Source organism: Oncorhynchus mykiss, chromosome 13 (assembly GCF_013265735.2).
Source record: "Oncorhynchus mykiss isolate Arlee chromosome 13, USDA_OmykA_1.1, whole genome shotgun sequence".
Classification (NCBI taxonomy): Eukaryota; Metazoa; Chordata; class Actinopteri; order Salmoniformes; family Salmonidae; genus Oncorhynchus; species Oncorhynchus mykiss.
Window position 1 is genome coordinate 30,537,817 of NC_048577.1, and position 15,104 is coordinate 30,552,920.

The window sequence follows — 15,104 nt, forward strand, 5'->3', positions numbered from 1 at the left end:
TGTTATTCAAACGTTATTTTTTTCTAAACTTTTTAAGAAACGTTTATCTTTGACGATCATTCTGTCCCCCGCCCAGCAACTCTACTCCCGTTTGTCTCCAAGTGCAATATGTGCCATGTAAGAAAGCTAACGTTTAAGTTCCTTGCTCAGAACATGAGAACAGATGAAAGCTGGTGGTTCCTTTTAACATGATTCTTCAATATTCCCAGGTAAGACGTTTTAGGTTGTAGTTATTATTGGAATTATAGGACTATTTCTCTCTATACGATTTGTATTTCATATACCTTTGACTATTGGATGTTCTTATAGGCACTATAGTATTGCCAGTGTAACAGTATAGCTTCCGTCCCTCTCCTTACCCCTACCTGGGCTCGAACCAGGAACACATCGACAACAGCCACACTCGAAGCATCGTTACCCATCGCTCCACAAAAGCCGAGCAAGGGGAACAACTACTCCAAGTCTCAGAGCGAGTGACGTTTGAAACACTATTAGCGTGCACCCCGCTAACTAGCCAGCCATTTCACATCGGTTACACCAGCCTAATCTCGGGAGTTGATAGGCTTGAAGTCATAAACAGCTCAATGCTTTAAGCACAGCAAAGAGCTGCTGGCAAAACACATGAAAGTGCTGTTTGAATGAATGCTTACGATCCTGCTGGTGCCTACCATCGCTCAGTCAGACTGCTCTATCAAATCATAGACCTAGTTATAACATAATAACACAGAAATACGAGCCTTAGGTCATTAATATGGTTGAATCTGGAAACTATCATTTCGAAAATGTTTATTCTGTCTGTGAAATACGGAAACGTTCCGTATTTTATTTAATGGGTGGCAACCCTAAGTCTAAATATTGCTGTTACATTGTACAACCTTCAATGTTATGTCATAATTATGTACAATTCTGCCAAATTAGTTCGCAATGAGCCAGGCGGCCCAAACTTGCATATACCCTGACTCTGCATGCAATGAACGCAAGTGAAGTGACACAATTTCACCTGGTTAATATTGCCTGCTAACCTTTCTTTTAGCTAAATATGCAGGTTTCAAAATATATACTTCTGTGTATTGATTTTAAGAAAGGCATCTTACTGCATTCGCGTAACAGGCAGGCTCCTCGTGAGGCAGGTGGTTAGAGTGTTGGACTAGTTAACCGTAAGGTTGCAAGATTGAATCCCTGAGCTGACAAGGTAAAAATCTGTCGTTCCTCCCCTGAACAAGGCAGTTAACCCACCGTTTCTAGGCCGTCATTGAAAATAAGAATGTGGTCTTAACTGACTTGCCTCGTTCAATAAAGTTGGGGAAAAAAAAAAAGAATTGGCAAAATCGGCATCCAAAAATACAGATTTCTGATTGTTATGAAAACTTGAAATTGGCCCTAATTGATCGGCCATTACGATTAATCGGTCGACCTCTAATTTCTATAGTCAATTTTAGAATAATATGATGCTTTTTCAGCCCTTCCTGAACCTGAGACCAGAAGCTGGCTACATGAGGGCAATATCAAAACAAGTGGTCTATTGATTCTGTATCCTCACAACGAAATCTGCAGAGCTTCCCCAAATAATCAACATTTTGTTGGTGGCAAGAATTCTGTACCAACATTGTAGCTGAAAAGCACAAAGTCTTGAGTATTGCGTTGTTTTATGTACATCAAAAATCTCTTCCCAGCTATTTTGCTATCTGTATGGCACAGCTGTCAACGTCCTGATACTCAAATTAAACTGGTATACTTTCCTATTTATGCTATTTTTATTCCTCTGCCAGTTTGATGATTTATATTGGACAGACTGATAAGTTCACTGCCTCCTCAATTTTTGGGGTGTAATCAATTGGTTGGATTGAGCAGACCTTCTCATACAATTATGATAACTCCAACCATTCCAATTTACAAAATAATTTAAAAACAAAATACCACTTTCAGACATATTTTCCATAAATATAGGTATTTTATCAACCAGCACAATTGAGTTCAACCATAACATTTGTTGTGATATTTGTTCTGTCTTTTCAGGGGGATGAAATTGTAACCAGCTGCAGTGCTTGTTTGAAAAATATAGATACTTTGAAAAAGGTTTAATTATCAATTAATCGAAAATGAGACATGGCAATCTGCAAAAAGGCCTTTTTAAACAAGGGTTGACCTTTTCATAGCAATCTACTTGAGAACTATATAGGGTTCAAGTAAAACTTTTGTGTAAGTGAAGCTTTTCGAGAGCAGTTTAGTGCTTTTAACATGAAATGAGTATAGCCTTGTAATCCAAATCATATCACCATCATTGTTGCATCTTTACATAGAACAACACATCCCAGCATTTCCATAGCAATTGATGATTATGAGAGACCTTGCATTACTATAGAGATAGCTTCACTAGAGTACAAATGTATCCCAAACAATATGTTATTATTCCCCAATGTCCCTGTTCTGATATCTTCCCATTGCTTGTTGTTGTGCAAACATGCCAAGTGAGTCTAAATATTTATGATAGTGATTAAGAATCCCTAATGTAAAGAAACCCATTAGCCTATTAAGTGTGCCCCGAGAAATGCCTCGGAGACTACGCAAACGTGCATTTACAAGAAGTGGCAGCATGATTGAGTGAATCAAAATGCCAGGGACATGCTAAGCAGTAATGAGAAACAAAAGTCTGCCACAGCAGGGGCGTAGGTACGGGTGGGCACAGGCCCACCCAATCAGATTGAGCTCGACTTGTTGTTCCCACGGGACATTATTTGTCTTTTTACCTAAGCACGGTACTTGACTTGGGCAGGAGCTCACCATAACTGAGTTCTTGCTCCTCCTGTAGAATATTAGCTCCAAAGTAATTAGGAGTTCCTGCACCTAAATATAACTGGTACCGGCACCCAAAATGAGTACTGGCACCTATTTCAGTCCAAGTCAAGCACTGGCCTAAATATGCATACACCATCAGATTTCATAGCAAGCATTACACCCCAACCCGAGCCCTCTGTTCTACCACATCTGGTCTCTTCGCCCTCCCACTCCAACAGGAGGCCCAGTCCAAGCTCTTCTCTGTCCTGGCACCCCAATGGCAATGGTGAAAAGAGTTCCCAATTGTCATACTTGAGTAAAAGTTAAGATACCTTAATAGAAAATGACTAAAGTAAAAGTGAAAGTCACCCAGTAAAATACTACTTGAGTAAAAGTCAGAAATTATTTGGTTTTAATTATACTTGAGTATTATGTAACTGCTAAAAATATACTTAAGTATCAAAAGTAAAAGTATAAATCATTTCAAATTCCTTATATTAAGCAAATCAGACAGCACCATTTAAAAAAAAATGGATAGCCAGGGGCACGCTCCAACACTTTTACAAATGAAGCATGTGTTTAGTGAGTCTGTCAGATCAGAGGCAATAGAGACGATCAGGGATGTTCTCTTAATAAGTGTGTGAATTGGACAATTTTCCTGGCCTGCTAATAAGCATTCAAAATTTAACAAGTACTTTTGGGTGTCAGGGAAAATGAATGGAGTAAAAATAGTATTTTCTTTAGGAATGTAGTGAAGGAAAAGTAGTCAATAGTATAAATAGTTAAGCAAAGTTTAGATACCCAAAATAATTACTTAAGTAGTACTATCAAGTACTTTACACCCCTGTCCGATGGTGGAACCACCTTCCCCCTGAAGCCATCTTCCAAAATCACCTGAAACCCAACATTAATTATAGGCCTTTGGTTTATTATGTGTAGGTTTATCAAATCAAATCAAATGTATTTATATAGCCCTTCGTACATCAGCTGATATCTCAAAGTGCTGTACAGAAACCCAGCCTAAAACCCCAAACAGCAAGCAATGCAGGTGTAGAAGCACGGTGGCTAGGAAAAACTCCCTAGAAAGGCCAAAACCTAGGAAGAAACCTAGAGAGGAACCAGGCTATGTGGGGTGGCCAGTCCTCTTCTGGCTGTGCCGGGTGGAGTTTATAACAGAACATGGCCAAGATGTTCAAATGTTCATAAATAACCAGCATGGTCGAATAATAATAAGGCAGAACAGTTGAAACTGGAGCAGCAGCACGGCCAGGTGGACTGGGAACAGCAAGGAGTCATCATGTCAGGTAGTCCTGGGGCATGGTCCTAGGGCTCAGGTCCTCCGAGAGAGAGAAAGAAAGAGAGAAAGAGATAATTAGAGAAAGCACACTTAAATTCACACAGGACACCAAATAGGACAGGAGAAGTACTCCAGATATAACAAACTGACCCTAGCCCCCCGACACATAAACTACTGCAGCATAAATACTGGAGGCTGAGACAGGAGGGGTCAGGAGACACTGTGGCCTCATCCGAGGACACCCCCGGACAGGGCCAAACAGGAAGGATATAACCTATTTTTACTCCATTCATTTTCGCTGACACCCAAAAGTACTTGTTAAATTTTTATGTGAGCCGTATGTTAAAGCTAGAATATGTTAAAGCCGACCTATTATACTTTTAGCAATCAGGAAATGAGGGAGCGATTTCTGCATATGTGTATCTTTAAATGCAAGAGTCATGGATTTACGTACACCTAAAATACTATTTGATCTGTAATGTGAAATCACATGTTAGCTGGTTGGTTGTGTGCAATTGATTACAGTAGGGTAGGCTTTTATAATTTACAGTGCATTTGGAAAGTATACAGACCCCTTGACTTTTTCCACATTTTATTACATTAGCCTTATTCTGAAATTGATTAAATGTTTTTTCCCCCTCAATCTACACACAATACCCCATAATGACAAAGCAAAAACATGTTTAGAAATGTTGCACTTTTATTACAAATAAAAAACTGAAATATCACATTTACATAGTAAGTCTTCAGATCCTTTACTCAGTACTTTGTTGAAACACCTTTGGCAGCGATTACAGCCTCGAGTCTTCTTGGGTATGATGCTACAATCTTGGCACACCTGTATTTGGGGAGTTTCTCCCATTCTTCTTTGCAGATCCTCTCAAGCTTTGTCATGTTGGATGGGTAGCATTGCTGCACATATATTTTCAGGTCTCTCCAGAGATGTTTGGGTTTAAGTCCGTGCTCTGGCTGGGCCGCTGAACGACATTCAGAGACTTGTCCTGAAGCCATTCATGCGTTGTCTTGGCTGTGTGCTTAGGCTCGTTGTCATGTTGGAAGTTGAACCGTCGCCCCAGTCTGAGCGCTCTGGAGCAGGTGTTCATCAAGTATCTCACTGTACTTTGCTCCATTCATCTTTCCCTTGATTCTGACTAGTCTCCCAGTCCCTGCCACTGTAAAACATCCCCACAGCATAATGCTGCCACCAACATGCTTCACCGTAGGGATGGTGCCAGGTTTCCTCCAAACATGATGCTTGGCATTCAGGCCAAATAGTTCAATCTTGGTTTCATCAGACCAGAGAATCTTGTTTCTCATGGTCTGAGAGTCCTGCATCTGACTTTTCGTTGTCATGTGCCTTTTACTGAAGAGTGGCTTCCGTCTGCCCACTCTACCATAAAGACCTGATTGGTGGAGTGCTGCAGAGATGGTTGTCCTTCTGCAAGGTTCTCCCATCTCCACATCTCAAAGTGACCATCAGGTTCTTGGTAACCCCCCTGACAAAGGTCCTTCTCGCCGATTGCTCAGTTTGGCTGGGCAGCCAGCTCTAGGAAGAGTCTTGGTGGTTCCAAAGTTCTTCCATTTAAGAATGATGCAGAATTTCTTTGGTACCCTTCCCCAGATCTGTGCTTCGACACAATCCTGTCTCGGACCTCTACGGACAATTCCTTCGACCACATGGCTTGGTTTTTGCTCTGACATGTACTGTCAACTGTGGGATCTTATATAGACAGGTGTGTGCCTTTCCAAATCATGTCCAATCAATTTAATTTACCACAGGTTTACTCCAATCAAGTTGTAGAAACATTCCAAGGATGATCAATGGAAACAGTATGCACTTGAGCTCAATTTCGAGTCTCATAGCAAAGGATCTGAATACATCTGTAAATAAGGTATATACGGTTTATTATTTTTAATACATTTGCAAAAATTGTTTTTAACCTTTTATTTAACTAGGCAAGTCAGTTAAGACTTTGGCCTACCCCGGCCAAACCCTCCCCTAACCCGGACGATGCTGGGCCAATTGTGCGCCATCCTATGGGACTCCCAATCACAGCCGGTTGTCGTACAGCCCAGGATCGAACGAAGGTCTGTAGTGACGCCTCTAGCACTGAGATGCGGCGCCCTAGACCACTGTGCCACTCAGGAGCCATTATGGGGTATTGTGTGTTGATTGAGGAAAAAAAAATATTTACTACAATTTAGAATAAGGCTGCAACGTAAAAAGAAATCTGGAAAAAGTGAAGGGGTCTAAATACTTTCCGAAAGCACTCTAAGTGCCCAAATTATGGCCTACCTACATTTTTCCTTGCCCTAAAATCAACCGATTTCTGCCTATCCCACTCTGCTACAGTAATACTTAAATGTCAAATGTCAGCTGGGCAAGTAGCCTGTAGCCTTGTGCTTGATGGACCTGGGAGTTGTGAGCTATTCCCGGCAAAATGAAATATGGCGGACAACGAGGATCTGTCCCAGTATCCGAGGTCCACCACTTGCATTCATTCTGCGCAAATAGCCTACAGTTATCAGCTCGGAAACCATGAATTCTAAAATACACCGTGGATAGTGAAATGAGGCTGATCGAAATTAGCAGCGTGTATGGCATTGTGAGGTAATCTACACAATTTCCACGATAGGCAAAGGCATTATAATGTATATTGAAAAAATATATAAACACATCATGTAAAGCGTTGGTCCCAAGTTTCATGAGCTGAATTTTTTTTTCTGGAATTTACTAAACGCACAAAAAGCTTATCTCTCCAATTTTGTACACAAATTTGTTTACATCCCTGTTTGTGAGCATTTCTCCTTTGCCAAGAAAATCCATCCACCTGACAGGTGTGGAATATGAAGAAGCTGATTAAACAGCATAATCATTACACAGGTGCACCTTGTGCTGTGGACAATAAAAGGCCGCTCTAAGCTGTGCAGTTTTGTGAAACAACACATTGCCACAGACGTCTCAAGTTTTGAGGGAGCATGCAATTGGTATGCTGACTGCAGGAATGTGTGAGAGAAAAATTACGTATTTACCTTTTTTGTTTAATATTAATATTTAACTATTAATATGCTTAACAACGGTAAAGACATTTATTTAATGCCAAGGCTGTGCTTCTGAGAAAGAATGGTTAATCTCTTCCACATTCACTCCCCGCAGCTGGTCTAGGCGTGTAGTCAAGTACATGGGATAGAAATAAACTTGAGGAACAGATAGACCTGTACTGTTTTCAATCATCTTTGCTTCTGAGTAACCTGGTCACACGGCATAAGACAAAGTGACTCTGAGAGTGACCACAGTTCTTCAGTCCATCCTGTTCTTTTACTATCTTCCAAGGGCACAGCTGTCGGGAGATAGAAGAGATAGAAGTCTAGCTTGGTAGAGAAAGGAGTAAACGGAACTGCCGTTATCACTTGTTTGTCCGCTATGACCTCACACATCCGATACACCTGGCCACAAGAAGAAAACAAGGTAGTTTATGATGCCCTGATCTTCCGGGGAGGGGTGGAACCAACCATGACCATGAAATGTTGGGGTTTCTATATAAACCCCTTGCATTTCTGTATTATTTGAGCACTCAATCAATTCACCATATATGTGTGTGTTGTATTTACCTGTTCCCTTGTTAACAAGAATCTCCTGATTCTTTAGAACTTCCACGACAAATGTCGACTGGAGCTGTTGCTAGAGAATTCAATGTTGATTTCTCTACCATAAGCCACCTCCAACGTTGTTTTAGAGAATTTGGCAGTACGTCCAACCGGCCTCACAACCACAGACCACATGTAACCACGCCAGCCCAGAACCTCCACATCCGGCTTCTTATTCTTCTTTTTTTGGGGCGGCAGGTAGCCTAGTGGTTAGAGTGTTGGGCCAGTAACTGAAAGGTAAAAATCTACCGTTCTGCCCCTGAATAAGGCAGTTAACCCACTGTTCCTAGGCCATCATTGTAAATAAGAATTTGTTCTTAACTGTCTTGCCTTGTAAAATACAGGATAAATAATATTCCCCTGCGGGAATATTCCCCTGAGAACAGCCACCCAGACAGCTGATGAAACTGTGGGTTTGCACAACAGAATAATTTCTGTACAAACTGTCAGAAACTGTCTCAGGGAAGTTCATCTGTGTGCTCGTCGTCCTCACCATTGTCTTGACCTGACTGCAGTTCAGCGTCGTAACTGACTTCAGAGGGTAAATTCCCACCTTCGATGGCCACTGACACACTGGAGAAGTATGCTCTTCAGGGATGAATCTCAGTTTCAACTGTACCGGGCAGATGGCAGATAGTTTGGCGTTGTGTGGGCGAGCGTTTTGCTGATGTCAATGTTGTGAACAGAGTGCCTCATGGTGGCGGTAGGGTTATGGTATGGTTAGGCATAAGCTACGGACAACAGACACAATTGCATTTTATTGATGGCAATTTGAATGCATAGAGATACTGTGAGGAGATCATGAGGCCCATTGTCGTGCCATTCATCTGCTGCCATTACCTCGTGTTTTAGCATGATCATGCACGGCCTCATGTTGCAAGGATCTGTACACAATTCCTGGAAGCTGAAAATGTTCCAGTTCTTCGCCAATAGTTTGGCAAAGGACATTTCCTGTTTCCGCATGACAATGTCCCTGTGCACAAAGTGAGGTCCATACAGAAATGGTTTAGTGTAGTCGGAATCTAGGAAACTCAGAAATGTTCAACTTGCTAAATTTGTAGCTATATAAGTGCTGTGTTCATCCAGTTAGCAGGTCAAACATTTCAGAATTTCCTTGTTCCGACTAGCACTTGAAAGCCGCATGACATTAAGGGGGAGAAGAGATATGACCCTATAAAGTAACACAGTGTGAGTCATAATATCCATAAAAGTCACCTTGTCTGAGAGAGATTTCCATGGTTATCAAAACGTCATGCGAGGGTAAGCCTACACGAAACACAGCACTTATTTTAAGTGTTACTAAAATCCCCTATGGGAAAAATGGATGTTGGAAAAACGATTGGAACCATTTCCGTTTGACTGCTAGCTTTTATGGGTGTTATGACACCTCCACTGTGGGGCTCTATGCTGATGATAATGTTTGTAACATCTAACATATACATTCCCACTATACATATAGAATAGAAATGACGTGAATTATATTATGCTTACTGCAAGCATTCAGACCAGATTTACCGATTGAACTTCCCTAAACTACATTACATTGTACCTGGATTTTGATGCTACTGTGGACATCCCTCTTTTCTACACACTGTTAGGGGGGCGGTAGAAGACACTTCCCAAAACGATGAAACAAGGAGGAGTTTATTGATGCCAGGGGGGATTACAACCAAGTGGCATGGTGGTATTGATGATTGGAAAAATCCATTTGAACCGGCCCTCCAACTGGTAATTACTGGGAAACTCGTCTTTCATCTCTAATGGGTGGGTGGATGCTTATGAAGCTTTCACATCCTAGTCGGAACTAGGAAACTCTGAAATTCCCGACTTCCTAACTGGTTGTAGTTATACACCTGCTGCTTTCAATGAATCAGCATGTCGGAAATGACATTGTTTCCTAGTTCTGACTCTGATGTCATTGACAAAGGAAAATGACCTCTATAACCAACCTGGACTCAGGGGTAGACGTAACATAGTAAATATACATCCGGGACACTCCCAATTAGTATCTGTTACATTTAGTATGTTGTGTATTAATTTGTGGATGTCCATCATTCCGTTCGTATGATCTCTTACAAATTACAATTCGTATATGTTACAACTGTCCAAAACGGATGATATGTTACGAATTCCAATTTGTTGTTGCTAACATTAGCTAGGTGGCTGGGTGGTTATTGCTAACATTAGCTAGGTGGCTAACATTAGCTAGGCTAGAGGTTAAGGTTATGAGTTAGGTTGACGAGTTAGGGAAAGGGCTGGCTTACATGCTAAGTAGCTTAAAAAGTTGTATATAGTTGCAAAGTTGCTAATTAGTTGAAATGCTAAAGTTATCCGTGATGAGATTTGAACAAGCAACCATTGGGATGCGAGACTTTCAGGGTATACGCCCAGACAAAACAAGCAATGTAGAGATTCATTTTAACATCTAAACCACTGTGAAATATATTTTCAATAACCCAAAATATTGTATTTTCAGCTTTTTGAAGCTGGCGTACAAAACTGAAAGTAAAAGATGCGAAGACTAAACTCAAGAACGGGAAGCATCAAAATAGTGTACATAGAACAGATCTACCTCTTCTTAGACTTGCTTTCAATGAGAATGAAAAATCTGTAACTCACATTAGCAGGACATGTACTCAGAGCATGTGCTGACCAACTGGCAAGTGTCTTCACTGACATTTTCAACCTGTCCCTGAACCAGTCTGTAATACCTACATGTTTCAAGCAAACCAACATAGTTCACCATAGTCTCTGTGCCCAAGAACACCAAGGTAACCTGGCCAAATGACTACCGACCCGTAGCACACGTCTGTAGCCATGAAGTGCTTTGAAAGGATGGTCATGGCTCACATCAACACCATCATCACAGAAACCCTAGACCCACTCCAATTTGCATACCGCCCCAACAGATCCACAGATGACGCAATCTCTATTCCACTCCACACTGCCCTTTCCCACTTGGACAAAAGGAACACCTACGTGAGAATGCTGTTAATTAACTACTAACTCAGTGTTCAACACCATAGTGCCCTCAAAGCTCATCACTAAGCTAAGGACCCTGAGACTAAACACCTACCTTTGCAACTGAATCCTGGACTTCCTGACGGGCCGCCCCCAGGTGGTAAGGGTAGGCAACAACACATCTGCCACAATGATCTTCAACACGGAGGCCCCTCAGGGGCTATGCTTAATCCCCTCCTGTACTCCCTGTTCACCCACGACTGCGTACCAAAGCACGACTCCAACACCATCATTAAGTTTACTGACGACACAACAGTGGGCCTGATCACTGACAACGATGAGACAGCCTATCGGGAGGAGGTCAGAGAACTTGCAGTGTGGTGCAAGGACAACAATATCTCCTTCAGCGTGATCAAGACAAAGGAGATGACCATGGACTACAGGAAAAGGAGGGCCAAGCATGCCCCCATTCTCATCGACGGGGCTGTAGTGGAGCAAGGTTGAGAGCTTCAAGTTACTTGGTGTCCACATCACCAACAAACTATCATGGTCCAAACACACCAAGACAGTTGTGAAGAGGGCACGTCAACGCCTATTCCCCCTCAGGAGACTGAAAAGATCTGGTATGGGTCCTCAGATCCTCAAAAAGTTATACAGTTGCACCATCCAGAACATCCTGACGGGTTGCATCACCGCCTGGTATGACAACTGCTCGGCATCCAACCGCAAGGCACTACAGAGGGTAGTGTGTACATCAGTACATCACTGGGGCCAAGCTTCCTGCCGTCCAGGACTAGTATACCAGGCGGTGTCAGAGGAAGGCCCTAAAAATAGCCAAAGACTCCAGCCACCCTAGTCATAGACTTCTCTAGACTTCTTCCTGAAGACAAACAATGCATACGAAATGCTTCAGTCTGGTTTTAGACCCCATCATAGCACTGAGACTGCATTTATGAAGGTGGTAAATTACCTTTTAATGGCGTCAGACTGAGGGTCTGCATCTGTCCTCGTGCTCTTAGACCTTAGTGCTGCTTTTGATACCATCGATCACCACATTCTTTTGGAGAGATTGGACACCCAAATTGGTCTACATGGACAAGTTCTGGCCTGGTTTAGATCTTATCTGTCGGAAAGATATCAGTTTGTCTCTGTGAATGGTTTGTCCTCTGACAAATCAACTGTAAATTTCAGTGTTCCTCAAGGTTCCGTTTTAGGACCACTATTGTTTTCACTATATATTTTACCTCTTGGGGATGTCATTCGAAAACATAATGTCAACTTTCACTGCTATGCGGATGACACACAGCTGTACATTTCAATGAAACATGGCGAAGCCCCAAAATTGCCCTCCCTGGAAGCCTGTGTTTCAAACATAAGGAAGTGGATGGCTGCAAACTTTCTACTTTTAAACTCGGACAAAACATAGATGCTTGTTCTAGGTCCCAAGAAACAAAGAGATCTTCTGTTGAATCTGTCAATTAATGTTGATGGTTGTACAGTCGTCTCAAATAAAACTGTGAAGGACCTCAGCGTTACTCAGCGTTACTCTGGACCCTGGATCTCTCTTTTGACGAACATATCAAGACTGTTTCAAAGACAGCTTTTTTCTATGTACGTAACATTGCAAAAATCAGACATTTTCTGTCCAAAAATTATGCAGAAAAATTAATCCATGCTTTTGTCACTTCTAGGTTAGAGTACTGCAATAATCTACTTTCCGGCTACCTGGATAAAGCACAAAATAAACTTCAGTTAGTGCTAAATACGGCTGCTAGAATCCTGACTAGAACCAAAAAAATTGATCACATTACTCCAGTGCTAGCCTCCCTACACTGGCTTCCTGTTAAGGCAAGGGCTGATTTCAAGGTTTTACTGCTAACCTACAAAGCATTACATGGGCTTGCTCATACCTATCTTTCCAATGTGGTCCTGTCGTACATACCTACATGCACGCTACGGTCACAAGACGCAACCCTCCTAATAGTCCCTAGAATTTCTAAGCAAACAGCTGGAGGCAGGGCTTTCTCCTATAGAGCTCCATTTTTCTGGAATGGTCTGCCTACCCATGTGAGAGACACAGACTCGGTCTCAACCTTTAAGGCTTTACTGAAGACTCATCTCTTCAGTGGGTCATATGCTTGAGTGTAGTCTGGTCCAGGAGTGTGAAGGTGAACAGAAAGGCACTGGAGCAACGATCCGCCCTTGCTGTCTCTGCCTGGCCGGTTCCCTTCCATACCTTAAGGGAACAGGGGCTGAGTCACTGGCCTACTGGTGCTCTTCCATGCCGTCTCTAGGAGGGATGCGTCACTGACGTGGTCTTCCTGTCTGGGTTGGCGCCCCCCTTGGGTTGTGCCGTGGCGGAGATCTTTGTGGGCTATACTCTGCCTTGTCTCAGGATGGTAAGTTGGTGGTTGAAGATATCCCTCTAGTGGCTGTGCTTTGGCAAAGTGGGTGGGTTATATCCTGCCTGTTTGGCCCTGTACGGGGGTATCATCGGATGGGGCCACAGTGTCTCCTGACCCCTCCAGTATTTATGCTGCAGTAGTTTATGTGTCGGGGGGATAGGGTTAGTCTGTTATATCTGGAGTATTTCTCCTGTCTTATCCGGTGTCCTGTGTGAATTTAAGTATGCTCTCTCTAATTATCTTTTTCTTTCTTTCTTTCTTTCTCTCTGAGAACCTGAGCCCTAAGACCATGCCTCAGGACTACCTGGCATGATGACTCCTTGCTGTCCCCAGTCCACCTGGCCATGCTGCTGTACCAGTTTCAACTGTTCTGCCTGTGGCTATGGAACCTTGACCTTTTCACCGGACATGCTACCTGTTCCAGACCTGCTGTATTCAACTCTCTAGAGACAGCAGGAGCGGTAGAGATACTCTGAATAATTGGCTATGAAAAGCCAACTGACATTTACTCCTGAGGTGCTGACCTGATGCACCTTTGACAACCACTGTGATTATTTGACCATGCTGGTCATTTATGAACATTTGAACATCTTGGTCATGTTCTGTTATAATCTCCACCTGGCACAGCCAGAAGAGGACTGGCCACCCCTCATAGCCTGGTTCCTCTCTAGGTTTCGTCCTTTCTCTGGAGTTTTTCCTAGCCACCGTGCTTCTACACCTGCATTGCTTACTTTTTAGGGTTTTAGGCTGGGTTTCTGTACAGCACTTTGAGATATCAGCTGATGTGAGAAAGGCTTTATAAATAAATGTAATATGACTTGACTCTCTGCTACCGCGTGGAAAGGAGCAGCGTGGTTATTGTGATACATCTTTAATAAAGATGAAAATAGAACAATATACAAAAAACATGAAAAAACAAAAACAGCCCTCTGGTGTAACAAACACAAAGACAGGAACAATCACCCACAAACCCCATCACCAAACAGGCTACCTAAATATGGTTCCCAATCAGAGGCAATGACTAACACCTGCCTCTGATTGAGAACCATATCAGGCCAAACACAGAAACAGACAAACTAGACACACAACATAGAATGCCCACTCAGATCACACCCTGACCAAACAAAACATAGAAACATACAAAGCAAACTATGGTCAGGGTGTGACAGTAGTACACCCCCCCCCCCAAGGTGCGGACTCCGGCCGCAAAACCTGAACCTATTGGTGAGGGTCTGGGTGGGCATCTGTCCGCGGTGGTGGCTCTGGTGCTGGACGTGGCCCCCACTTCACCATAGTCCGCTACATTGTCCGCTTCTGTGGCCTCCTAACCACGGCGACCCTTCTAAATGACCCCACTGGACAGAGGGGCAGCTCGGGACAGAGGGGCAGCTCCTTGTAGAGCGGGAGACTCCGGCAGCGCTGGGCAGGCGGGAGACTCCGGCAGCGCTGGGCAGGCGGGAGACTCCGGCAGCGCTGGGCAGGCGGGAGACTCCGGCAGCGCTGGGCAGGCGGGAGACTCCGGCAGCGCTGGGCAGGCGGGAGACTCCGCCAGCGCTGGGCAGGCGGGAGACTCCGCCAGCGCTGGGCAGGCGGGAGACTCCGCCAGCGCTGGGCAGGCGGGAGACTCCGCCAGCGCTGGGCAGGCGGGAGACTCCGCCAGCGCTGGGCAGGCGGGAGACTACGCCAGCGCTGGGCAGGCGGGAGACTACGCCAGCGCTGGGCAGGCGGGAGACTCCGCCAGCGCTGGATGAGAGCACCTGTAGGGATGAGACGGAGAGACAGCCTGGTGCGGGGGGGCTGCCACCGGAGGGGTGGTGCCTGGAGGTGGTACCAGATAGACCGGATCGTGCAGGCGCACTGGAGCTCTTGAGCACCGAGCCTGCCCAACCTTACCCGGTTGAATGCTCCCGGTCACCCTGCCAGTGCGGCGAGGTGGAATAGCCCGCACTGGGCTATGCAGGCGAACCGGGGACACCGTGCATGTAAGCCAGCCCAAGGAGACGCACTGGAGACCAGAT

General features: G+C 44.0%; 1 protein-coding gene across 1 annotated transcript in view; it reads left to right on the top strand.

Moving 5' to 3' along the window:
- The window catches only part of LOC118938065, a 28,722-nt gene extending 13,885 nt beyond the window's left edge, over positions 1-14,837 (top strand). Inside the window, exon 5 of the mRNA XM_036939734.1 lies at positions 14,612-14,837. Within this exon, the coding sequence (XP_036795629.1) occupies positions 14,612-14,837 (226 nt within the window). The remainder of the gene's footprint in view (positions 1-14,611) is intronic.
- The last annotated feature ends 267 nt before the right edge of the window (positions 14,838-15,104 follow it).